General features: G+C 39.9%; 1 protein-coding gene across 1 annotated transcript in view; it reads left to right on the top strand.

Moving 5' to 3' along the window:
- The first annotated feature begins 111 nt into the window (after nucleotides 1-111).
- Nucleotides 112-27,764, top strand: part of snx29 (sorting nexin 29) — a 141,358-nt gene continuing 113,705 nt past the window's right edge. Inside the window, exons 1-13 of the mRNA XM_053340905.1 lie at nucleotides 112-472; nucleotides 2,217-2,281; nucleotides 3,030-3,082; nucleotides 3,726-3,850; nucleotides 5,602-5,782; nucleotides 6,050-6,120; nucleotides 7,271-7,531; nucleotides 9,780-10,188; nucleotides 11,797-11,909; nucleotides 12,267-12,363; nucleotides 12,561-12,643; nucleotides 18,023-18,086; nucleotides 18,754-18,882. Of these exons, the coding sequence (XP_053196880.1) occupies nucleotides 466-472; nucleotides 2,217-2,281; nucleotides 3,030-3,082; nucleotides 3,726-3,850; nucleotides 5,602-5,782; nucleotides 6,050-6,120; nucleotides 7,271-7,531; nucleotides 9,780-10,188; nucleotides 11,797-11,909; nucleotides 12,267-12,363; nucleotides 12,561-12,643; nucleotides 18,023-18,086; nucleotides 18,754-18,882 (1,658 nt within the window). The 5' untranslated portion in view covers nucleotides 112-465. The remainder of the gene's footprint in view (nucleotides 473-2,216; nucleotides 2,282-3,029; nucleotides 3,083-3,725; nucleotides 3,851-5,601; nucleotides 5,783-6,049; nucleotides 6,121-7,270; nucleotides 7,532-9,779; nucleotides 10,189-11,796; nucleotides 11,910-12,266; nucleotides 12,364-12,560; nucleotides 12,644-18,022; nucleotides 18,087-18,753; nucleotides 18,883-27,764) is intronic.

Genomic DNA, 27,764 nt, shown 5'->3' with positions numbered 1-27,764 from the left:
AAGTCCCGGAAGGACTTCCTGATCATATGACAGCTGTGTGTTGTGTCATGTGACCTGGATACGGATCAGTCAGTACTCCGTTTCCCTTTTTCGCAGTGTCACAGGGTCCTAACTGATAACACTTCATTTCTTTTTCTCAACACTGTAGACAACTGACTTCATGACTTTAAAATCACTCTCCGGCCTGTGCACAGTGCAGATCAGCTGCTCACCAGTCTGTGTACAACTCTTACATGTCACACTGTGGTAGACTCACACCGGCAGGCCTCTGTGTACACCGAGTGAGCATCAGCCCTCACGCCGCGGTTGGGTGGGTCCAGCTCGGCCACAGAGGCAGCATGGGCCCGGTCCTTCGCTAAGGCTCTGATGTCAACGGTTAAAAAGCTACAAAAGAGAGGGGATGAATGATATCGCTGGTGAACTGGTGAGCTTGGATGTCAGTGCTAACGGAGCTGGGCTGTCAGAATGAACGGTGAGTTTGTGTGTTGCTTCATTGTTGTTATGTTTGCAACTCAGCCATACACACATAGAAAATAGCAAATCAAGCATGCAAGAGGAGATTCAGGGGCTTGTTAATGGCTTCACACAGTTAGTTAGGTGATTTCTGCAGACTGGTTAAAAGCTAATGGTAGTGCAGCCTGTGTTAATATACAGCTAATGACCAAATCTTAGTGAAGGTATGTTAATAATGCTAATTTAAAGCCAATCAACACCTTTTAAAATGCACTTTCTCATAGGTTTGAACACTTTATGTAAACCTGTCCAATGCATAACTGTCCCAACACTCCACCACATGCTACACAGGTCCAATGTGACAACTTGTGACAGTTTTATTTTGAAGGGGCATGTTAATATGATAGCCTGTTTGTGTGATGCTGTTAATAGAAGTGAGTTAGTTGCCTTCCTGAATCTAATGCTGACATGTTGTTTGAGGAAAATGACTCTCCAGCCTCTCTCATAGTGCAAAGTGCCCTCGAGAAAGCCACTTTGCATTGAGTTGATGACTGTGGTGGAACTTGAAAGCAGCGGGTTAATGTGTATATCACTAAATGACTGAATGATGAGCATTAGAATAGCAGTATGTCACTGCAAATACAAACAAATGCATCTTTTTACCAAAGAAAACAATAATTGTAAGATAGGCTTGAAACTATACATTATTTCCATTATCACGGATGACTTTTTTAATCAATCAATTATTCGTTTGAGCAATAAAAGCTCAGATGATTGTGAAAAATGTCCGTTACAGTTTCCCAGAACCCAAGTAGACGTCTTCAGATATCTTATTTTTTTAGATTTAACAGACCAAAACTAAGTTCCAGTCAGTTTACAGTGATTTAAAGCAGAGAAAAACAGTGAATTCTCCCATTGTAGAGGCTCAAATGGCAAAATGGGGTATTACTTAAACTTATGATTTAAACCAAATTGATCAGAAACTTAATTATTGCCTGTCTTTCGATCAACTAATTGATTAATTGGCTAATTGCATCAGCTGTTTAGAAGGATGCTATACATGTAACAAAGATAGAACGTCTATAGAGAAACATTGCAGGAATACTTCACACCATAGCAGCTGTATTTATCCATCCATTGCTTCATTTAACAGTGACAGTGCACATTAGTAATCATCATCACCTAAAGACTCTTGTTCCTTTGCAGCACATGGTCACATTTAAACTGATACTGAGATATTAGAATAATAATAGAAAGAAGAAGTGAATATTAAAGTTTCCTCTTGTGTGCAAAATATAAAATAAAAACAAACCTGCTAGTGGTGGTCAATAACTCTGCAGGGTACCTTTTTAATAACAACAAAAAGTATCATCTCCTCACTTTAAACATATTGTTTACTATTCCAGGCTCACTGAAAGTTCCTCGAGTGCTATTAAGTGTGTTTTTATTCCATTTATTATTTGTTTGTTTGTATAATTATTTGCCACGGTGGAATACAGGTGAAGACTTTTCATGCTGTGACAGCTGGAATGAAATAATTCCTCTTTCATAAACACACTCTCTCACAGAGTATTTATGCTAATAGCGGCGGCCCAGGATGACTTTCTTCAGCTGTGTGTTTCCTTCCTCTCCCCTTGGACATGCATAATTAATATAACCACAAGCAATGACTGGGGGAATTACAGTTTGTATTACAGTCATTTTCTCATTCCTTCATCAAACTGAATTGGTGCCGTGTCCTCTTGTTTTTGTCACCTTCTCAGGCACTCAGCAGAGTGATACCAAGAGGCAGCACCTCCTGGAGAGGCTGCTGGATGCTGTCAAACAGGTAAGCACAGTTGACTGTAATCTGTAAGTTCTTCACTACATTTGGGAGAACTAGTTCCTTTCTCTAAAAAGTCTACAGTACATCAAAGCACACTGGAATAAGTAGAAAAGAGCACTGTGTACAACTTTGCAAATTATATTTTATTTGATTAAGTGATGTTATGTTGGATGGAAAAATAAAAATAAGAATTCAAATGGTATTAAAGGCTCATTTTCTCTGTAATGTGTGTTTGGGCAACTTTACAATTAAAACAGGTAGTTTTGCTGTGTGATATCATCATCACCATGGAGAGAAAGAGGAAACTACATGTTTTCTGGCTAGTCTGAACTTGCTGATGTATTAGATTTGAATTTTGAACAGGAAATAAACTCCAAAACCTAGACACTAGTGCTGCAAATCTGAGAAGTTTGGTAACCTTAAAAAAGTGAAAAAAGAAGCATTTCAAGGAACAAAATCCGTGACTTTCTTTGTAGTAACCCTTCATGAAAAGTGGCAGTTCCTTTGCAAATCTCAAACGCAAGATTAAAGGAAGCTGGAGGAAGCTGCAGGGTGTCTCATATTACAGAAACATCTTGTGTAGTGCATCATAAATACAGCCCATCAGAAAATACAGTGTCAGTTCAGCATTTTTAGACCTCTAAATCTAAAAAAAAAAGAAAGTGCAGGTAGTTTGCACTAAGCAGGCTAACACAGAAAAAAAAGAAGTGTGTCACAGGCATCTATTATCATTCCCTTCATATCTTTCCAGTGCCAAATCCGCTTTGGAGGAAGAAAAGAGATTGCCACAGACTCAGACAGCAGGTAAGAGAAGTCACTTGTTATCCAGAAATTCTTTTTTTTTATTGTTATATCTGTTTATTTAGCTTCCAAAAGAGTGTTTAGTTAGTAGTTCCAGGTCACTTGATGCTGTGCTGCTTTATTCTCCGGTATGTGCTTATCTGGCATCTGGCAACATGCCCAGTTTGAGAGTGAATTTCTCCACTACAGAATTATCTTAAAATGAAATTATTTGAAGTTTGCTTTGGTCTGAGTTCTGTTTATTTCCTGTAATAATTAAGCAGGAAGAAAAATTTGTATTTCTTAAAGTTAATGAAATAAAATTGGGTATGTAAGCAACCCTGTTTCATCAGAACTTGATGCCGACTATGATAAATATCTGAACATTTCATATCCCGTGCTGCTCAGATGTCATATTAATATTGTAGCTACAGCTTTTGAACATCAATTAGCATTCAAAGTTAAAGTAGTTCAGCATAGTAGCCAACAAAAGTTGATAATGGATCTTACAAATTCATAAGCAGAGAACTGTATGGCTCCCTTATGGCTGGTAAAATCATCATCTTACTGTACGGTGTATTTTACGTATTTTATGTATGTGTTTAAAATGTTGTGCACCCATAATTGAGTTATTTTTTTCTAAGCTGTCCTCTCCTTCTCTCCGCAGGGTCATTTGTCTTTGTGCCCAGTTTGAAGCGGTGCTGCAGCATGGTCTGAGGAAGAGCAGAGGTCTGGCCCTCACCGCCGCCGCTCTGAAGCAGGCCGCGGGCTTCAGCAGCAAGACTGAAGCAGGTACAGTGCTCAGCTGACTGTTAAACTGGGGTAAAAGAAAGTTGGTGGGGGGGGGGGGGGGGGGGGGGCAGCGTAACACTAGCCTCCAGTGTTTACTGTGGAAAAAGGAGACCTGAGGAAACTAACCTTGCTATGGGGTACATTGGCTCAGCTGGGGGAAGCAGATGTGTCAGTGGGGAGCACTGAGACGCAGAATTTCCAGATGCGCACACACACACACACACACACACACACACACACACACACACACACACACACACACACACACACACACATGTCTGGCTGTGATACCAGATGGTTAGGGGGGCCTACATGTGAAAATGGCACTTATGGCTCTGCTTCCTTGTTTCACTTTCTCTGCTGTCCTCCCCTGTCTGTCTCTAAACCTTTCTTCATGTCTGTCTGTGGTGGTACCTGCTGTGACTTTGCACACACACACACACACACACACACACACACACACGAAAAGTATATGACATGCGCCATCATTATAAATGCATGTTGTGCATTCAAGCATTGTCCAAACCCACTTAGATGTTTTAGAAATTCTAGTCAAGATCCCAAACAGCCAGAGGCATCTCCAACAACAGGGACATAAAATGACAGCTGGTACAAAATAATGCACATTTGTTGTAATGATGCAGCCATAAAAAACAACTTAAGATTGAATATTTAATTCAGTATAATTTTTAGATGTACAGATGTGTTGGCGAATATTGACTCATTGTATTTACAGTATGGGATTTTCTCATACAGTGTGTAAAGAATACCTTTTCCCCCATTTTTATTTCTTATTTCTAGGATTTACCCTTTAATACTCACTGCGAAATGGACTGTAGATTTTTAAAAATTTTCATTTTTTGCAAGAAAGGAGATTCCACTTGCCCTTATTTTACTGTACAAGGTTTCATGTGCTAATGTGCAATATGAAAAGCTTCAGGATTCAGTTCTAGCTGCAACCATCAGAGCTCTTCTGCTGGTTGAGAAGCATTAGTTTCACATTACACTAAATAGTTTCTACTGTGTCACATTTAAGAATCCAGCGACTATTCATTCCAGATGGAGGAGAAATGCATGACTTCTGTAATGGCTACCAACTCATAACTATTAGCATATCTGACGGCTTCCTGTATTTCACAGTCAATTAGAAGAAAGGATTGTGGCTCAACTCGTGGATTTAGAGCTCCCTAATGAAGCCAAGCCCTCTGACAAAGCCAGAAATAGCCAGAGTCATCATTTCAACACATTGTTTTGAGGTTATATGCTAATCACATGCAAAAGAGCAGCGGGACACACAATCTTAATAATTACCACACCTCGGAAAACTTAACATTAAAAAGGACTCAGAAGTTTGTTTTGTTGTTTTATGTTATATATGAAATAAAATGGTGTGAGCTCTGAGGTGAGGATAAAATATGGAGAGGTGACAGGTAGGAGGTCAGGATGGAGGTGTGTAAAAGGAAGTGTGGATATTTGTTAATGAGACACAGAAAGATGTGCTGACTCTCAGGATTCCTCTTCACTGACCCTTTCAGTCTATATTACATAACTCAGGAACTGTTGTTTGTCACAAATGAGGTTGAACTAATTCACCCCCATCTTTATCTCTACTCCTCTTCCTCCCTCCATGCCACATCCTCTTACCATTTAACCTTACTGACCGCCTCTCAATTCCTTGTCCTCCTCCCTCTTCTCACTCTCTCGTCTTTCTCTTTTACCACCCCCCCCCCCCCCCAATCTCTCCCCACCAGAGTTGACTTTCTGGTTCTACGTGAAGGAGCATCTGAACCGCCACGAGCTCCAGAGGTTCTACTCCCTACGACAGATCTCGTCAGAGCTGGGTAGGGGTCGTGCCTGGCTGCGCTGTGCCCTAAACGAGCACTCGCTGGAGCGCTACCTTCACACGCTGCTGGCTGACCGCCCACGTCTAGGGTTAGTACAGTGTGTGTGTGTGTGTGTGTTTGCATGGTTTATGGGAGCAGGTTTTTTTCAACTGTAGTTCATTGATAAAATAAACATTTGCATTTTCATAATATAATGAAAAAGGTTCACATCAGCCTCAGTTAGTTTTAATGACTCACCCAGAATCTATTCAGTTCTACTTAATGTTCTGTCCAGCTGGTCTTTCCTCAGGTATGCTGGTATTTCCTCCTCTTGTCTTGATTAAAGATTGATTTCATCCTCTTTCTGTTTCTCTAGCACTTACTATGAAGACTGGGCTTTTATCCTTGATGAAGAGAGAGCAAGCATGCTCCCCACAATGGCTGCAGGTGAGTTTGTGTTTTAGATTGACACACCAAGCACTTATTTAGGAACACACTGAAATCTAATGCAATCCAATACAACTGCCATAAATTCTACTTTTAAAAGATTATACCTTCTTTAGTTTTTGTTGACATTGTCAGAAACGTGATAATTCTACTTTGTTTAAGGTGGTGGTGGTGTACTGCAGTGAAATATATTGAAAAGTGCTAATATTTTACAACCTTCATGTATGTTAATGAATATTAGGATCAATTTAAGGCACTGCAGTACATTCCTAATAATGTGCTAGGTGAATGTAGTTTGAAAGATAAACATACTCCACCTACCTACCTACTCTATTTAGCCATGCTAGCAGTGTGGCAAGTGTTAATCAGGCTAGCTAGCACATTGCTAAAGATTTATTTAGCTTGCAATTTTATTTAAGGGAACTTTTTACTTGTAAGCATGCTAATACAGTATGCTAACGTGATCTTAGTTTTCTAACGAGACAAAATAATAAGACATACTAAGAACATGCTAATAGTCATTTTTCACAGCAGACATTTAGACTTGACCTGCCACAAAAGGTTACTAATAACGTTAACAGTAAGCCAGCATGTACAATATCAAGACTCAGAAACAAAAATAACTTAATGTAATTCAGTCAACATTCATTTTAATTCTATATTTATCCATCCAAAATTGTTCTGAAGTGTAATGAGAACAACACTGGCTGCAGCATGGATGTATTAAGGGTGTAGGGCTTTAACTAGTGGATGGAGACTTCTTGTCTTCTTCTTCTTCTACACAACTAAATAAACTGACTTTGCAGTTTACTTGTTTAGCGTAGCTGTGTTTGGTGGGATTGAAGTGCTAACCTTATCTGCGTTAATGGCTGTGCTTGTACTGTTGAACTATTGATGAGCACAAACTTGGATGAGCATGAACCCTAAAATAATAAGAGTATGTACCACTGATCTTATGCCAGGCTTTTGCCTCTCTTTTCATACACAGGCAGATAGCCTGAGTTCATTTTAGGCTGCCCGCTCTCCTTGTGTGTGCCCAGAAAAAGCTTACCAGGCACTTTGCTGAAGTTCAAAAGCTTCATATGATTTTAAACAGACTGATCTGTAATGAATCAAAATTTGCCTCTCTCTTTTCTGCTGCACTCTTCAGGTCTGAACTCCATCCTGTTTGCCATTAACATTGACAACACTGACCTGAACGGTGGGGTGACACGAGGAGGAGCCCCATCTGTGTCCCACCTCCTGAAGGAGTCCACGCAGGGCATCGGCAGCTTGTGGAAGGAGTCAACTCAGGGGGTTAGCACCCTGCTCCGAGAGATCAGCACAGCCACGGCCGTGGTGCCTGGCTTCACCCCTAGAGTGGACGGAGCCTCTGACCCACTACCTGTCCTGCCACGCAGCACCTCTGCTGGTAGGGAACACCAACATTTACTGATAAAGGCTTATCATAAGGGTTATCTTAAAAGGAAACCTCAACGCTGTGAATATGATGATGTCTTAAAACTAGGTCACCTATGTGGTAGAAATGTGCAGTTCTTTTTGAAATCGGCGTCTTATGATAAGAGAACTGATAAAAAGACTGTAGATTCCCCATTCTGCACTTAAGGGGGAATCCTACAACAACCAGAATGCATTGCGTATGGTCCCGTCCAGTCCACTACTGATAGTGTGTTTACAGATGGCTAAAGAAGGTTAGTGAGACAAAGAAAAGAGAGCAGCTTTAGATCCCTTCACCGAGGCTTATTTTCATTTTAAAAAACATTTTCCCATCCAGTCTGGATAAATCATACCAGTGTGCCAGGATTATAAAACAAGGATGCACTGGAGTCACTTATGTAGATCATTGCCAACTTACAGAAAGCAGCACACAAGCCATAATTCTACAGAGCTGCCCGTGGACAGTCAAAAAAACTGCTCTCTTCATTTCAGCTTGGTTTGGTAAACAATTGTGCACGAAGGGGTGAAAAACTGCAGCTTTTCTGTCCACCTGAGGCTCAAAATGATCTGGTTTGTTGTCAGTGGAATCACAGGGAAGCTCAACAGCTGAAGTTTATGTGTGAGGCTGAGTCTGTTATGTTGTTCTAGTAGTCACTTCCTCCTCCACACTCTGTTGTGTTGATATTCATTCACGATATTCACTAGTTTGTCACTGCTTTTCCTTTTCGCTCGCATTACATGGTACACAGAGAGTTTTGGTAGATCACCTTTGACTGACATTGAAGGCCCCACTGAAAATAAGGGATATTATACTACCCGCATGAGAACCATCATTAGGAATCAACTTGGAAATTGGTGGAATTTCCTTCAATTTTGGTTTGAGACTTTGAATTTATAACAGAAATTCTGTGTTATAAACTGGGGTTGTAGCATTTATCAGGCAGGAAGGATTTAATGAAAGATCATGTTGCATGATGGGAATTGTAGAATTCAGGGTTTGGGTGTGTGATCTGGACTCAGTACTTAAAGTCAGGATATACTGGTCTCTGCTGCTTCGCTTTTGACAACTTCTAAAGATTTTTTTCTCACAAGCCTTCCTACTTTGTGGAAGTGCAAAACTAAGATTTCTGTAGAATGACCTGTTTGTTTTTCTGCAACAAACTGAGGCTGGGCAGAATAACAGAGCTTATTTCCATTCTAATACAATAAAGATACAATGCAACACACAACTATTGCAGCTTGCATGTTTGGTCTGTCTTGATTTAATATGATGTTCACCCAGCGAGTGTTCACTTGTGGTTACTGTTCCTCTTTTCTGTTACTGTTTTCTTATGTTTAATATAGGTAGTTATACAACTTCAGTTATTTTTCCTTTCCACTGCACATAATATTCAATTTTTGGCATCTATGATACATCAGAAACAGCAAGTTATGAATTTCACTAATGTTATATCTGCTTCACTGTGGGCCTATTTTGCTGCATTATAAAGTGTTTGTGTTATTTAGTCCAACTATATGACAGCATATTGATATATGATGTATTTTAGTACTGAAGCACATTGTATATTTAGTTTCAGCAAATGTCACAAAGGTATTACAGAACCAGCACAAACATATGGTTCAGTTTAAGCGTGCATAATGAAGGCAGTGGTACAAGAAATCTAGTGGATGTACCGCAAGTCGTCTGTAGCAGAATGGTGCAGCAGTGATGAAATCCCCCATGAAATGAATAAACGTCCAAAATGTCGGCCTTCTTGTTTGACCTCATTTAGTCGTCTGTCCCGGTCCGTCCCATCGGGACAACTCACAGCGTTTTTCTTCCCCTTATGTTCTGCTCAGTGGGATGAGTGAATTTAAATTTAACTGTGTGATGTGTAACTTTCCTCTAGAATGAATGTAAATGAAATTCTAAGTTGGCTGGCCAAGGTGAGAAGAGCCATTGAGATTATTCAGTGGTAGACGAGTCCCTAAAGCACATCCAGGCTCTTTTGACTCTGAAAACGAAGAGAGAGCGGAAGCATATATTACACAAATAGAATTGCACTTTTCGAGACCTAATTGGAAAAAAAAAAGTTAAAGCCCTGATGTCACCAATTCTAAACTTTGCTGCATTGACATTTAGAGAGAGTGAGTCTAGTCTGAATTAATCTGAGTTGCACTTTATTCAAGAGATTGAGCTTTTTGTTCAGTCTTTTTTTAATCTTTTTTTTTTTTCCACCCAGACTCCGGGCTGAGGAAAGAGCGCCGGAGGAAAAAGAAGATCACCAACATAATTTCCTTTGATGATGATCTTGACGGAGGGGCGGAGGACGAAGAGGAGGGAGAGGATGACTCCCAGAAGATGGCCGCAATGAGGAAGAGCCAAACCGCTCCAGCTCAGAGCAGCGTGGAGGAGGGAATAGACCCTCTGGAGCCGGCCCTCTCCGATTCGCCGGCTCAGAACGGGCTGGTCGAGCCGGGCATAGTCAGCTGGGTGGGGTCGCCCCATCCTTCTCGTACACCGCCTACGCCCACACCCACACCTCCTCTGCCAGACAGCAAGAGTTTAGACAATGAGGAGGAGGAGGAAGAAGAGGAGATGTACAAACCCAGAGCACAAACACAGGAGGAGGAGAGGATCAGCCTTGATCAGTGAGTCAGCTCAATGTTACAGAAAACATAAAGGGCCCCATTTTAACGATCTATAGCGGATGGCATGAAGTGCGTGGTGCAAGTGCGTAACACAAAGTAAACCAATCAGAGTGTCATCTCCCATTCCCTTTAAAATCCAGGAGCGCTGTCACATTGGCGGATTGCTATTATAACAGCTCATTTACTCAGCAATGCGTTTCAATAATATAACATGAGTTACTTTTGCTGAAAGGAAAGTTGGCTGATGAGCTGCTAACCTCACATTTAATTCATATAAAGGAAGAATATGGAGATATAACCAACCAGTGTGATGAGTGGAGAGGTGTGTGTAGTTATAACTAACCAGTGTGATGAGTGTAGAGGTGTGTGTAGTTATACTGCAGCAGCCTGGTGTCATCAGCTGATTTAATAAACAGTGAGTGACTGTGCGTAATGGCACTGTGCTCTGTGCAGCATCAGAGGCTACAGACTTTCATAGGTTGTTAGGACTGTCCGCAGCGGCACTCTCCAAGGTGCTGATCCCCCCCCCCAAAAAAATACAAACAGTGGAAGGCTAATTTTCATTTAATTTGTTATTTTTTACAATTAATTTTAATCTGATAAATATTATGACTAACTAATATGATGTGTTTTTATTATGTTGATGTACATTATAATATGAATTCACATTGTGGTCCTTTTATTTGTAATGTTTTGCATGTTTGTGTGCTGCTGCACATCCGTGTGTGTAGCACAGTGTATGCGCAGCGCACCCACCTATATAGAGCATTTTGGACTCTTGATAATTCGCCCCTTAAATAACAGTGACATATGCACCAGTGACTTTAGACCTGTTTTTTTTGGTCAGTAGCGCAATCGCAACGCACCACCAATGCACCTGACCACACCTCATTTTGAGACCAACACGCCCACAGGCACACAGTCTGGTGCAGGTGCATTTGCTATTTAGACAACATGGGCGCAGGGCGAGAAAATGACAACTGTGTCGATGGAAACCAACAAAGACACATGCGCCATGCCTTCGCTGTGCGCCAACCGCAAGATGGGGCCCCATAAGTAGTTACAAGGAACTGAAAAATTAAAAAAAAATAGATATAAACATATAAAAACAGTGAAACTGATCAAAGGGCAAACACAGAAGTCAGATAAACAAACGATAAAACAATAAAAACTAAACATCACAGGAGGGCAAGTGCTTATGAAACATATTATTTTTTAACAGCTTCGTAAAATGACTAAATGTTTTTTATAACTTGGGGAAAATGGTTTCACATGGTGCTAACAAATACAAGTACAGAACATATTACACTTGGAGATTGTTCATAAAATGCTTTTGAAATCAACTTTTAGAATTGAGAAGTACTCATATTTTTGTTTCTCAAATATTTCTTTATCTCAAGTTGTCAAATTAGTCTCAGTTTCCTCCTTAATTCATTAAAACGTCTCCCAAAATCTCTCAAACTTTGATAGGTAATACTAAAAACTTGACTGAATGTTTCCAGTTCAAGCTTCAATCCGAAACGTGATTGGTGGAGCAGAACGGGACTGATTGCACCTGGCAAAGTAGACAACCAAACTGACTGAGATTGAAATTGTCTTGTTTTTTAGGGTGGTGGTGGGGAGTCTACCCAGCGTGTCTACATGGAGCCCTGTACAGGTGATGACTGACCACAGAAGCTCAGACATTCTCATCCCCCTGAACCCTGAAGACCCTCAGCCAGGTACTACACACACCCAAAACATTAGATTTAAAAGACTCCTGCATCTACAAGGAAGATAGACACATTAAAAACACTTCCTGATACCAAACCTGTCTCTAATCTGTCTGATGCACTGATTCTCACTTGCATTACATAATACAATACACGTATGTTGTATAAAAATATGAATAAAGACAGCATTGAAAGGTTTTTACAATGGCAGCTTAGCGAGCCAGATGTGCATTAAGATTCTTTTGTGTTTTGTTTGTGTATCTTGCGGTTATTGGCTTCAGTTTAGGCATCAGTTGCCCGTCTGATATCATGTAGGGACTTTCTGTGTTACTCTGCACCGTCACTTTCACTTCCATTTTGTCTCAGTGAGCTCAGTAGAAGACACCGCTGCATTTCCTGCTCAGTGTGAGTCAACAGGACCGGTGGGAAACTGCGAGGGCGGCGCATCGCGGCTCCCATTCAAGTAAGCAGCTGTTTCAGTCGTGTGTGATGTGTCGTGGTCTAAATAATTTGCTATGTGGAGTAACTGACATCAATTGGTTGTTAGTCACAGTGCAACTCTAGGCACCATGCTTTCACTTGTAGCTGAAACTTTCTTTTTCAAGAATAAATAGCGAAAGAACTCAGATGTTCAAAGTTTGCTCTCCTCATGCGTTTCAGTATGGAGTCCAGTCCACCGATGCAGTCTGCTCCACTCACCAGCCCGCTGCCAACATCTGGTCTGCCAGAGTCTATGACAGAGGGTGAGTGTTTCTTTGTGTTTCCATGTGTCTGTCTCTCACTATTTCTTACTCTCGCTCGTTTGTCTTGTTCAGATTGCTCTCAAACCTGTTCCTGAGGTATGAATCAGCATGGATTATACAGATGTGAGCTGTCATCATGGCAGTGCACAAACATTGGGTAATATGTGAGTGACAGTCCAGCCAAATTTGAGTCAGATATTTAAAAGACAAGTCAAGGTAGCAGTTTTCTATTGGTTAAAAATGTTTTGCAAGAATTGAGTCAGGTATCAAGAATCAATCAGGGCCTAATACAGTTACAGTACAAGGTTAATTTCTCTATCATGCAGAGGATAAAACAAATTCAACTTTAAAAGCACTTTGTTTGATAGCAAAAATCACTGTTCCTGTTAAATGAACATCCAGTTCCTCTTGAGGTTTTATCAGCAGACCCAATCTAATCTTGGAGTGTAATCTTGAGAAGTCCAGACATGTCAGGAAATGCAACCAAAGCTTCAGTCTGTAAAAAATTAAATGTGGCAAAGTATTTCTCAAAGTATTTCTTTGCAGTTACAGTAATCTAATTGCTATCAGGGGAGTCCTGTGAAAAGAGAAAGTTCCCTTCTGCGTCCTTATATCATATGATCCACCAGGTGGCACTGTTGCTCCAGAGAATGGACATTTTACACACACGCTCACACTCATACTCACACACTCTGCTGCCTTCAAAAGCTTTTGCTTGTCTGAAGAAAAAGGGAGAGTGTGACACAAAGTCAGCTTGTGTGTGAATGCCTGATTTCAGATGTGGATGAAAAATTTGATATTGAAAAAAAAAAAAAAAAAAAGCACTTGATGAGCATTTGATGTGTGAGTCCTGGAGAGCGGTTGATAGTCAGCTCGTTGCCCAGGAGATAGCCAGAGTTGAGAGACCCTCACACCTGGATTCTGCTTGTGTGAGTGTGTTTGAAGGAGGAAGAGGAGGAGGGAAGGGACAGAAGGGAGGAAAGGTGAGCGGAGCTGGCTGTAAGCACTGGGATTGAGCTGCCCCCTGACCTTTTACTGGAAGAGGTCACAAAGAGAGCTGATGATTTAAAAGAATGGCTGGTGCAGAGGCAGAGAAAATAATCTTTGAAGTTTGGAGCTTCATGAGGCCTTAAAATGACGTAAAGGAGTAGGAGAAGGCAAAAAAAGACGATTCCACCCTAAAAAATCTGTGACATCATTGGGGTTTTTTAGTGTCAGCCCCTAAATTTCAAACAGCATGAGCTCCTCTGCAGACTCCCTCACATTCAACAATCACACAAAAGAAGAAATCCATCACGGCAGAGGCAGAGATACCAATTTCAACGCCTACTGTTGGCTCAATGGACCAAAATGCAAAGCAGCCAAAACATATTTTTGCATTTCGAGCAAAACGCCGTGACTTTTCCTCGACTGGAAAAGCTTGCTCTCTTGCTCTCGATATCACTGGCTCCATTGCTTTTTGCTCTCCACGCCTACTCATTTAACCTGCATCAACAAGTACAGACGCCTTCTTCTGAGGGTTGTGTAAAGTTGGAAAAAGTAGGAAACCACAAGGGAAGAAGGAGAAGATGGAGAAGATGAAGAAGGTTGAGGGAAAGTGATTTGGAAGAAAAAATTGTACTTCAACATCACAAAACTGATGATTTTGTAAGAATATCTTGCTCACTGATTTCCATAATGTAGATTTTGTCCATTTGAGCAAGTTAAACACAATTAGCAGCGGTCTTATGTGCAGCTTAAGCAGTATTTCTCACGAATTCTCACATTTTACAAGAAGTTCTTTTTACTCAGAAGGACGAGTGCAAATCATTTTTTAAAATCTTTTATGAATTATCTCGACTTGAGGTTAAAAATTGAAGGTGTGGGGTTTGAAAGAAGGTAGCGTTTAGGAGGAACTATGGGGTTTAATAAAAGATGCAGTTCAGTTGTAGTATGGGAAATGTAGGATGCAGCAATTTTGGAGCTTCATACTACAGACTGAAACTCAGGATATTTTGGCCTCTGTTGCTTCAATTTTGACTTGATTTTTTTAAAAGAAGCTATGTGAGTTCCCATTAGCTTGTCAGTTAAGTCAGAAATCAAAGTATTTGAATGGTTCATATGCTGACACAAAAATAATAAGATGTTTTATGAAAAGGAACATTTCTCCTTTTGTTCATTCTTACGTCATGTGTGTGTTTGGTGGTAAAGAACTAGTAAAAACAGTTAATGACAGTGTTTGCCATTCTCATGATAAAGGCTTTGTGAAACATGCAGGTGAATACAAAGCTTGATGGATTTTTACATCCCCCCACAGGTGTGTGTATGTGTGTGTCTGTATACGTGTGTGTTTGTGGGAGAGGAAAATGCTGTTGAGAGGCGGCAGTAGAAGTGTGTAGCTCGAGCACTCAGTCAGTGGTTTCCATCCAGATCTGACAGCGTGTGAGGCCAAGCAGTCCATTGATTGGAGAGTATGGAGTCTATAATTCACAAGGCACCTCGATTACATGGCCTAGCTCTCTGCTAATGCATCTATTATTGGAACAATTGAGCAAGAGTGTGTAGGGTTCCGGTGGAGCAACTCATACACACACACACACACACACACACATACACACATACACGTGCACGCTCATATTCACGTACACTCGCGTACACACACACACACACACACTTCTTTCCCTGTAAAAGGTGGCTCTTACATGTATGAACTCAAAGGCACACACACACATGCATTCACACACGCAAAGACACACACTTGTGTTGTGCTATAATTTGTCCTCATGTGACGACTGAGGGGCGTCTGGCTTGACTGAAGTCCCTAATGGCTCGTCTGTGGCACCCGCTGTGAACGTGTGGTCGGACTAAAGGTCACTTTTATTTCTGGCCTGCTGATGTGGAGAAAGGAGCCACAGAGATAATAGACTTCCTCTTTTCTACTCTGCTCTCTGTTGTGCTCTTCACCACACTCCTCCTCTTTCTTCTCCCCAACCCCTCCCCAACCAGGCACTTAGCTTGGGGCTGGAGGAGACCTACTTGTGTCTGGGGCTACATCGACACCCTACATTAGTTATGAGAATAGGGTTGTGGTCTCTCTGTGTGCATGTGTGCGCGTGTGTGTGTGTATAATGCAAAGTGCAGGGTAGATTAACTCCTTGTCTCATGGTTGTTATTTTTGGAAATGCCGTAGTTAAGGGCTTTGAAACCTTCATGTGCACCTCCAAGCGTAACTATGGCGATGAGTCACTGTGCCACCACACAGCTAAGCCCAAATCTGTCCTTAACATCAGGATGTGAGATTAGCATCACCCAGCAGCTGATTGCTGCCAGACGTTGGCGGTGGCTGATACAGATCGACTGACTGATGCTATTAAGGCTGAAAATGATACAGACAATTTCCGACTGGAATTACTGATATGTTGTTCAAATTTGATCCACTATCATTTTAAATAATGAGAATTAAGGCAACCAAAAATAATTTTCATTATTGATTAATCTATCATTATTATTTCTGTTATATTGATTGGAAGTTTTGTCTAGTCATTTGTGATAGAGACCAAGGTGACCAGGTATCCAGCCAACAGTCCAAAACCCAAATATATTCCATTTACATTCATGAAAAACAAAAGAAAAGCAGTAGAGTAGCACTTTTGAGCACCTGGTAACAGGAAATCCCTAGATTAATTAATTGATTGATTTGCTAAAATAGTTGTTGATCAATTGGCTAACTGTTTCAGCACACATTTTAAGGGATGCCAATTATCCGTGTAAAATCAAAATGTTGATGAGCTCGTGTTAACGCACATTGAGAACAAAATCAAACTTTCAGAATTTTATCTCTTTGTTAGTCTTCTCAGGGATTAAAAAAGCACCTTCTGTAGAGGAGTAGTTCAATATTTTAGAAAATATGGATATTGCTTTCTTGCAGAGAATTGTATAAGAAGATTGATATCACTCTCTTGTCTTTGAATGGTAAATGCCGGTTAGCTTGGCTTAGCACTAAAAATGACACATTGGGGCTTGAAGGGGGTTATGTGACCGATATTTCTTGGCCATGCGTAGCAACTTTTTGAATACTTTTTGCCACAACAATGATGCCTTGTAGCTAACAGGGCGCTAGCTGGGATAACTGGTAAGCTAAGCTAACCAGCTGCTAGCTGTAGTAGCTCCATATTTACCATACAGACATGAAAGTGGTATCAATTTTTTTCATCTAACTCTCAGCAACCTCGCCAAAAAGATTGTATTTCCTAAAATGTCGAACTATTCTTTTGCTAACTTAACTACTACTAATGATAACTACACATATTGTACCTTTTCAACATGACAGTATTCAGTAACCAGATAAGCGTATAAGACATCTTCTGAGACACAGTTTTGATGAACCATTTGCTGACAGTCCTGTATTTTAAAGCAATATCAGCTCACTTCACCAAGGTAAAGTCAGATACATCTACAAGAACAGATTTGAAGCAACATTTGAAACATTACTCAGGACTTGGGTGGAACTTCCTCACTGACTAGCATATCAGAGGTGTATGATAGTGAAATCTGAAGATATGTTCTAAAGCTGGATAATCATTTGAATAAAGAAATACAGTACATTTATAGATTTAACGGTCTTTACCATCTACTGTGGCTTGTAATGTCTAAAAATCCAGCTGGTTTGAACTGAGCTGGATCAGCTGAAGTGACCAGCAGGAGGAAAATAATGCTTTTCTTTTCATGCTGACAGTGATAATAGTGATAATTATAGAGGGTTTGGACTGAGGATGAAGGAGGATACAGCTCCTTATGATCCTGCTGATCACATGAGTAGCACAACATGGATAATATTACTTCAGGTTTTCTAATAGCTCTACAGCAAATGACAGCTAGATTATTTATTTGACAGATCAAATAGTAATTGTGTTTTTAAGTTGACATTTAGAGTGTGTCTTTGTTGCACCAGACACATTATAGCAAATAGCTGAATCATATCGTAATGGCCAAGTACAGATTACTTTCATATTTTCTTGATACATTAAATATGAGTTAAACTACTGTAGTGTTTTCCTCCTAATACACTACATTTATTTTGGATTAATTTCTTTCTTCAATGTTTTATAGTAGCTTCCTAAAAATTATGTTTTAACGATAAACTTCTCTCTACGTCAGATAGATATTATTCTGTATACAAGCCTGATTTTATTGAAGCAGTTCATCTTTGGGATGGAACAACAGCGCAGCATTGAGCCAGCAAGCATGGAGTGAAAGCAGGTTTCTGTCATCTCCACGTCTGAAGATCGTAGATTATTAGTTTGTGCATATTTCAGTGTGTTATGTCTGTGTGTGTGTTTTATGTATTTAAAGTAGTCTCAGTGCAGATAACTCACTTTGATCTCTCTCTCTCTTCTGCAGTGGAGCTGCGCCAGGCCATTGTAGCCATGATGAACAGGAAGGATGAACTAGAGGAACAAAACACGTACGTTGGGATATATCCTCCTTATCTGCTGCTGGCAAACCCCCAAACACACACACACACACACGCGCACACACACGCACACTCAGACTGACAGAAGATATTGGATGACCTTCTGTTCAAATGGTGTCAGCTTGTTTACTTTTTATCCAGAGACGGGAGACGTTTTTGTGCTGACTTGAGCCACAGCCTGTTTAGATTCTAGCTATAAGTCACCCGGGGCTGTGATTTACACTGATGTAACAGCTGCTAAAGAGAATTGTTGAGCAATCTGCAAAACACAGTTTGATAGAATTCAGGATTATGTTCTGATAAGATCATATTTAAATGTGAATCTTCTTCCAAGCAGTACTATTGATTTTTGTGATAAACTGTGATTTGTACTCAGACATTGACTCAACAGCAACACAGTCACAGATAGGGATTTATTAAGGGTTTTTATATCAGAGCTGAAGGCAACTCAGTTTATAAGTTGTTTCTGTAACTGAAGAGACTTTGTAATGTTTGCTGTATAGGAAAATAACATAACAAGAACATTCAGTATGTCTAAATACAGATGATTAAGTCCATATAAGAAGATACACTTGAGTTTTTTTAGAACAGAAAACTGCATTGTGTAGTATGTACTCACGTGATCTGTGACATGTGATCTACTTGATGTATTTGGCAGGTCTCTTCGCAGCCTGCTGGATGGGGAGATGGAGCACTCAGCAGGCCTGAGGCAAGAAACTGAGCTGCTGAAGAAAAAGCTGGCGGAGCTGGAGGAGAGACATACAGCTAAGGTCCAGGCGCTGGCCAGGTAAAGAAAACCCCACTAATAGTAACAGAACACACGTTCAACTGCTGTCTGTGTCTGATTGATAACTTTTCATTAAAGAAGTTACAAATCAGAGCTGGTTTTGAAATACACACAATATTTCTCCACCAATGATTGCTGAATGTTCTTACAAAAATGTTCCTGAAAAAATGTAAACACCAAATACATCACCACACATAAAGTCTGAAATGTGAAGGCACCTTCTGTAGCTCTGCAGGGGCTTTAATGTCTTTCATAATTGTTTTTGCAACCTTGAAATATCAGCATCAGTTTGTAGATGTACCATAATTTGCAGGTGCCTTTAAACAACATTCAGTAAATTGAAGTCACTTTAGCTGAAGATACACGTAAAGAGCCTTAATATTTGAAAGAAATCTAGCAGAACCATTTAGTGAAGTGGTAATATACCTCATATCCTGTAAATGCTTTTAATCTTCAGCCTGAGGACAAACGTTATTTGGATGACACTTCCCCAATCTTCAGCAGCTGAAAATGAGAGTAGCAGGCTGGTGTTTTTGAAAGGAATTATTTCAAAGTGGAGTGCCGGTAGAGCCAGAGGTGTAATTGCTTGACATAATACACATTATAATAGTTGTGTTATTAGTATTGATCATCAACATATCAACCCCCACAGTAATACAATGGCTGTTTTGTGCTGTGGGACATCTTCCAAAATGCATATTTTGATAGCCTGTTGTGTCTGTGGTCATCCAAGCCATTTGAATAGAGCTTTTTCACAGCAGACATCTTTTGCAAGGCACTAGCAATGGCTTTCTTGCTAGCTGGTGGTCTCAGTTTGCTCGCACTGTCTTTGTTTTTCTCTTGTTCTTTTTTAGAATGAGTCAGGAAGCCGACAAAACTGCCTGACTTTACTTTTAACGTTAACAAACAAAGAGAAATGTGCATCCTCCCCTTTGTTCCTGTGGTCGAGACATTGCTTAAGTTCACCAGCTAGTTGCTAACTGTGTTTTTTGCTGTGTGATGCTAAGTAGGTAGTGAGCAGATGGTTTTTTAGAGCTTTTAAGGGAGAAACAGCACTATGGAAGCTGTGAGAGTCTGGCTTTGTCAGAGTATTAGTAGTCAACAGTGCTTTAGTGGCTATGGAAACAAGCCCTTTTTTATTTATTTTGCTTTCCCTCTATTTGTCATTATCCTGTCTATTTATGAATTTAAACAGAAATACTTTTCAGTCAGCACACAACATCAGTAAACATCATGTAAAAGCTATAACAGCCTGAGGATCTTCACGGCTGTGATTAGGGCTGCTTTGTTGTTGATGATTGTGCTGGGCTGTGCCTCCTATACCTACAGTAGCTGCATCACTGTTTTACACATAATCACAGTAATTACCCCTACACAAACTAATGACAAGTGCCTTACCCAGACAGGAAAAGGAACTATATATGTGCAACTTTCAGTGTCAAAGTCTCTACATCCAGTTCAGACAGCTCATGATTAAAAGTGCTAGAGAATGGATGAATGTCAGAACAACATAAGGATCTGCTCCCCTTGCAGAGTCATTGTGCAATGTTACATTTCTTTCCTTAAATCACACATGCAGTGGGGTCCAAAAATATGAAACCAAACATGATAGCTCTAATACTTTCACATAAACTTAAAAATAATCAGAAAGTGTGAGGAAAAGAAAAATGTAAGATTCTGTACCAATCACATGTCGGCAATCAAATTTAAACAAATTCGTGGTTTTGACGATTTTAACTCCTTTGTACAAGAGGTCAGATTTCCTTGAGTTGTATCTCTCGGAGATGCAGGAGAAAGATGGCTGTGTTTCTTTAAACGTGTAGCTGGTTTTCTTTCTGACTATCTGAGGAATCCGGCGTAGAGCTCAATTTCTGTTGCTGAGTTCTAATCTCTCTACGATAAACTGTGGACAGTATGTTGTGAATGTTTCTGGCTTGGTATCTAGCTTAAGTTTGGACCTCGTAGGCCTTGAAGGCTGAAGACAAAACCATGCCACCCAAAGCTTTTAACAATACCACTGAGGAATATGTCACAGTGGTTCAATTGCGTGAATTGTATCAGTAAAAAGACAACAGGAAAAAAGCTCTGAAACTTGTGGGCAGGTTATAGTTGGTTCTTCAAACAGGAGAATTGATGATCTGTCAAAAGCAATTCTATGATCTCAAGGTCAGTCTATATATGACTCAAAGGGAATTTGACGATTTTAAAATGTAAAACTTGGTCCAAGAACGATGATGAAAGGACAAAATTTGCAAAAGTTCAATTTCAATCAAGACAAGATAGGTCAGTACAGACACCATCACATTGTTATAGATGACATTGAAGAGTCTGGGAAGTAAAGGTGTCTGAATTTGAAGAAAGTGAGAAAACTATTCAGTGAAAAAACCTTGGCTCTTAGGACTGGGAAGCCAATGTCATCATCAGAAAAACTCTAACTCAAAATTTGCTTGATGTTAAAGGCCAGATCTTTAAGCCAATTGATCCATCTATAATTGACTCTTACTATTTTAATGTTGAACCAGACCAAATATTTTTCATCATGATGCCTTTGTAGTTGAATGACTGTTTCCATGCCTCCTGATTCTCTACTTTTCATCTGAGTATAAAAAGTTTCCCCAGCAACTACAACAAATTCATTCATTACTTATCTTCATTCAAACATGATTTTTCCATTATTGCTTTATTAGAAACATGGCTTACCGAGGACTCTAGAGAAATCTTGAAATTACTTAAATTAAATTAGGTACACAAGAGAGAATAGATCTGGAGGTGGAATATCTCTGTTTATTGTGTGTCTATGAATTTAGAATTAGGGATGAGTTCTCGCTGAAGTCAGATAGGGCTGAGGTGCTTTTTTTAGAGCTCTCTGGTGTCTCTGGTGGGAGGAATGTTATTGCTGGTATTATGTATCTCCCAACTGACTTTGTCATGAAAGATTTTAATGAAAGTTTGTCAAGTTCTCTTAACCTGATAAACAGTGAGGATAAACTCAAATATAGTTTAGGTGAATACACTATAAACCTTGTTAAAAATAAATTAGATACTGTTATTGGGGATTTTCTCATTATTTTTTACTCTAGTTACTTTCTCCCTCTTATTCATCAATCTACACAACTCAGAAAATTAAGCAACTTCAAAGATATTAGAAAAATGGTATATAAAATGATTATATATCATCTATATTCAAATTCATTCCTTTACAAACACCAGTGTGGCTTCTGGAAAAATCAAAAGTTACATCTGTACTTGATCATAATGAATTTACTTGTAGTGTTTTCATAGACCCTTACAAAGCCTTTAATACAGTTAATCATATTTTATTGGAAAAGTTGTAAAAAGTTTGTATGATACAACGTACAAATAGTTAAAAGATTATGTCTCCAGCAGAAGACTGGTTGTGTTAATGGCTGCTATTCCAACAAAGGCAGACTACTCTGTGGGATTCAACATCTATATAAATGATTCATCTAATGTTTGAAATCTCCTTTTTCCTATAATGTTTGCAGATGACACAACACTAGTTCTTACTCATTCAAATTTCAGTTTACTGATTAAGGATACTAATATTGGTTTAACTGCCTACACTGCATGGTTCAGATTAAATAAACTATTTTATCAATGATCAATCTCAATGGGAAAAAAATTGGAGTCTTACTTTTACCAGTATGTGTTTTTATTCATACAATACATTCAAGTGAAGGGAATGTTCCTAAGCAAAGTCACTGGTCCACTCTTACTCAACTCGTCAGTCTTCAGATAATCCTCATACATTTTTCACTGGCAGAGGTAATTTGGCAGAGAGATTTAGGGGTAGCAAATTATTATAATGTTACTTTATAAAATGTTACAAAAGATGCTTAGAAGAACATTGAACCGCTGTTTTGTAAGTGCTTTTTCCAATGTATTGTTGTCCAATGTCCATGTATCCATGTTGTATTTATCACTCAGAGGAGAAAATACTGATGTGAAAATCAATATCCCCCATACAAACATACACTTACGCACACACCCACACCTATACAATCACATGTTCTACTTTCATTTGAATAATTTTACTATTGCTGTTTTTATTTGAATTTTGTTTTTAATGTGAAGATGAATGCAGTACAGCAGATGAGACAGTCATTTCTGTTTGCTGCAGTGCAAAAAGGAGTTATCTCTCATGGCTGCATGGTGCCATCTTTATTGTTAATACACATTTGATGATTGATGATTTTCATTTTCATCTTTTACAAAAGTATTGGCAATGTTATTATTGTAATATTTATGCAAACAAAAGTGTATAGTGCTGTGATTTTTTGGGGTTCTTTTCAATATAAAACTTGGTGAAATAATGTGTGTGTATCAGTACTTTTTGAACATTTTCAGCTCATTTGAACAATACCACGATATTACTGATAACTGTGATAATCGTGATATGAAATGTTCATACTGTTTCACCATCTAATTTGGTGCAAATGTAAAATAGAAGTCTCCTGACAAGTGGTTTCAGACTTTTGAACCCCTCTGCACATACACCTCCTCCCAGTAAGTGACCACCCACAGTTTTCCTGAAAGTGAATTACATCACCTCACCATCTACAATTGATTGCTGGTATGCCAGAAGTCTTTAGTTGAGTCCTGAGGCCTTTAAATAGAGGATTAGTCATCCTTCAACAGTCTAAACAGAAAGACCCAGCAGGTCTGTTTTCAGATGGTAGCCTCCTACAGTAAGTCAAGCCACCAGCAAGGATTGATCGAGTACAAGTTAAGTGACTCACGTTAAGTAAGAAGGAACTGCTAAAGCTGATGGGTTTGGAGTTTTAAGAGGACTGTGGAGCAGCTTATGGGTTTTTTAATATGTGATGATTCACATGTTCCCATGTTCACATTTTAATGGAGTGGAAATGGCAAGAGAGGTAGTGATGGCTTCACGACTGCCTCGCTCTCCCTGCCGGTGACCGTGACATGCAATGTGCATTTCCACACACACACACACACGGACACACAAAGCCTATTCTATAGTCACCCGCTAAATCTCAAGTGCTGCTTTTCCTTCTCAGCCAAATCTGTCTCGATCAATAGCGGCTATAAATACCACTGAAGGAGCAGCTAGCCACTGAATGAGGGCTGGAAGCTGTCAGCATCATTCAGTGGAAGAGGCTACTGGCATCGGTTGCTATGTTTCTCACAATTCTTTGTGATTCTCTGGCACTAAGGGTGAATTAGGAGTCAGAAAGCCTGACATAAAATCAGACATTGATAGGTGACATTTAAAAGGACTGTTAATTCGGTTGACTGACACATAGCTGAAGTACCATACCGCTGTTGAATGAATTGAGAAGTTTAATCTGCACTAACTTTGACAGGGATCACTTTGCAGGGAACAGCCATTTTTCAGGTTAAATGTTTATCTCCAGCACCAGATGGTCCCGCTGTTTAAGGAAGATGCCGCCAGTCAGCTGCTTATTTTAGTGCTTTTCCCAGTAATTGTACTTTTATAGCAGAGCAGCATTCAAACCCAAGGAAGTAGCGTGTGCGTGTGTGTGTTTGCGTGTGTGTGTTTGCGTGTGTGTGTTTGCGTGTGTGTGTGTGTCTTCAGCCCGGCTGTATATGGGGGTGGCAGAGGATGAGCGAGCCTCCATAGATAGATTTCAGCTGACGTAGACTCCAATAGAGGGGAGTGGGCTAAAACAAGCTGCTGCTCACTTAGTTACTCACACAGAAACTCAGCTAGCAGGAGGACCCTTACTCACAAACGCCTCTAAATATAACATGATAATGTAAGAGTCTTGCTCACATGTTGACACATACCAGCCCACATTCCCACTCCCAACTTGTAAAATCAACACATGTAACAATCTTCATCCATGTTGGTATGGACATGCCACCTCAAAACATCTGTATGGGTAATCTGCAAAAGCCTCAATGTTTTTGTTGTCAAACCATTTATTATTGCATTTCCAAAATCAAATATTATATTATTATTGTCTGAACTCCTCAGTATCAATATTGTGACAGATGTGCTTTCATAACATTTTTACACACAAGAACAAACCAGTCATTAGTTATTGTGGATATGATGACTAAGCAGGTAGAGACAGTCTAGTTTACTTAGCAACACCTCTGCTATAAGTTTGATTTCATTTGAAAATGGAGTTGTAGTGTTGACTGTGTCACCAACAGAGAGGTGAGTCTTTCTCTAGATAAAGGATCTAGCTGATCTTATCATGTCACTGTCAGACAGGCCGTTTTTAAGCAAGGTTGTCCTATCAGTCAGTGACACTAACACAGCTGACTGAGCTATAAAGTGCAGAGCTGGCAGCATTAGGGATCGTCAGTCAGATGAAAAACATTTACATGGGCAGACAAGATGTACCAGTAGCAACCACCAGTAAATAAAACACCATGTTTGAATATTATTTTTAAAAACACATTGTAGCTGTTCCCATATCAACTAGACGAAGGATGCAGTTTACGCAGCAAAGATGCCGAGCAAGTATTTCTCCTTCGACAGACTCATTTAAAACTTTACCCTCCCTCTCAACTTCAAGAGCAGACTGTTCACTTGCTGCTTAATATATGCCACTCCTTGACCATTTTAATGCCATTTTAATTAAATAATTAATGTTAGTCACTTTGCCTGTCAGTGGTTTTGATTTTGGCTGATCAGTTTATATAAACAATGCATATTTTAAAATATTGCATAAAGTGACTTTTCAAATATTTTATGAGGAAGGGAAAACATTCAACAGACCTTTTTAAGCTTGAAGGATGCAATATTTCAAGGTGAAACACTGAATATTAAAAATAACCTTTTTGTTTACAAGAAAACTCCACAGAATACGTTTAAATTGCATTTGCATACAGGTTAGACATATTATAATGAAATATTTCCCTCAAATTGTCCAGCCCTCCTTTTCCCAATTCTCAGTATAAGTATGGTATCAATTTCTCACACAGCATCTTTTATTTAGTTACTCTCGCTGCCAATGATCAGCGGTATTTAGTCATCAATAAATTGTTGCTTTAAATATAAATGTTTACAACCAAAATTAGTTCACATTCCAAAAATGTCCTGAATGTCTAACCCTCAAGGACGGCAGTAGACGAAACACACACACACACACACACACACACACACACACACACACACACACACACACACACACACGCACACACCCTCTTTCCCTACAACCATTTCTTGTCCCCCTTTTTAGACATCAGTTGGCAGAGCAGAAAGCAGGCCTCTCGCAGCAGGAAGACGGGAAGGCGGCCAGTCGAGTGGGACTGGGCCAGGAAGTGGTACCTCGTCACTGGGAGAGGGGGTGGTTGGAGACAGGCGGACACACACACACACACACACACACACACACACACACACACACACACACACACACACACACACACACACACACACACACACACACACACACACAAAAGAAATGGGAGCAGATGCCTTTTTCTTAGCTGGCAGAACTACTGTCTTTTCTCCAGGCAGTCTGGTACGGCTGATCTAAGAAGTGGCAGAGAGAGCGGCTGTGAAGTTTGCCTAGTTTACTTGTTGAGAGTGTTTAGGCGCGCTGTTTTCTTTCTTTGGGAAGTCAATTATGTCACTCTACCCAGGTGGTTCATTTCCCTTCAATTCTGAAGTTTTAACGACCCTGCTCTGCACCCCGTAGCCTTGTTGTGCCTGTGTGTGGATACGTATGTGTGCGTGTGTGTGTGTGTGTGTTTATACAACTCTGGGCATTGAGCCTTTGGAAGTGTGACACGAGAGTGTATGCTTGAAGTTGAGTTGAGGCTAAGCAGTAAATTGCACTCAGGAGCATTTCCCAGTGACTGAGCTGCCTTTCTAAAGGAGTCTTTGTACCTCTCATTTACTATATCCAAACAACACCAGACAGTATGTGAAGAACAGTCAATTCAACTGCGTTTATTGCACATTAAGAATACCAAGTACAGAAATAATAAAGAAAGTGGTGGAGAGAATATAAACAAAAAAAATCACCCTAGGGCCATGGGGGGTCCTTTCATCATTCTTTTATTGCAGGGATAGTGGAATGATCACATGGAACAAGGGTCTGCATGCTAGACTGCATGCGTCTTAATCAGTGGGCTACCAAATGATGAGATACTCAGTCCTTCCCCTCTCTCTCAATTAGTTTGTTATTTGCTTTCTCTAAAACACACTCAAACTTTCTCTCTTTCACGCAAATTATTAACAATTATTATTATTTTTATCTCTAACAGTTTCCCGCTCTCTCACCATCTCCTTTATTTCCACACAAAACAATAACCGTTTCTTTAAATCTATCTCTAAGGCACACAGCCTCTCTCGCTGTTTTTTGTGCACACCACAATCACAAACTCTTTCATACATCTATCTTCTCATACACAAACACTGTTCATCTGTCTTCACACTTGTCTCTCAAATGGAAGAAGATGAAATGACTTCAACATTTGTATTGACCAACGTAGTTAAAAGGCTGAGAGTCGACATCCACACTAACAGCGTTTCTGGGTCAGGCTATGGCCCTTAAAGAGAAAGCAGTTTTTAGCTGGTCCCATATCAACTGGACGAAGGATGCAGTTTCCGCAGCAGAGATGCAGAGCAAGTATTTCTCTTTCGCCAGACTCATTTAAAACTTTACCCTCCCTTAAGGTGGAGAAGACACACACAGTTTCAGATTAGTTTCAAACACTCAACATTTGCAACGATCCAACATTCACCAGAAGCAAAGCATCAAACAACTTAATGGGTCACTCTCAATTGCAAAGCATTAACAGAGTGCCAAAGCTGCAGTTTATTGCAACAGTTTTGGGGTCGAGAATATTATACAGTGTCGTTACTCCTAGAAGACTTCGAAATTTTAGTTGTGTTTGGCATCCATCATTCAGGT

This window comes from Scomber japonicus, chromosome 20 (genome assembly GCF_027409825.1).
Source record: "Scomber japonicus isolate fScoJap1 chromosome 20, fScoJap1.pri, whole genome shotgun sequence".
NCBI classification, from domain to species: Eukaryota; Metazoa; Chordata; class Actinopteri; order Scombriformes; family Scombridae; genus Scomber; species Scomber japonicus.
This window is presented reverse-complemented; position numbering and strand designations above follow the sequence as displayed.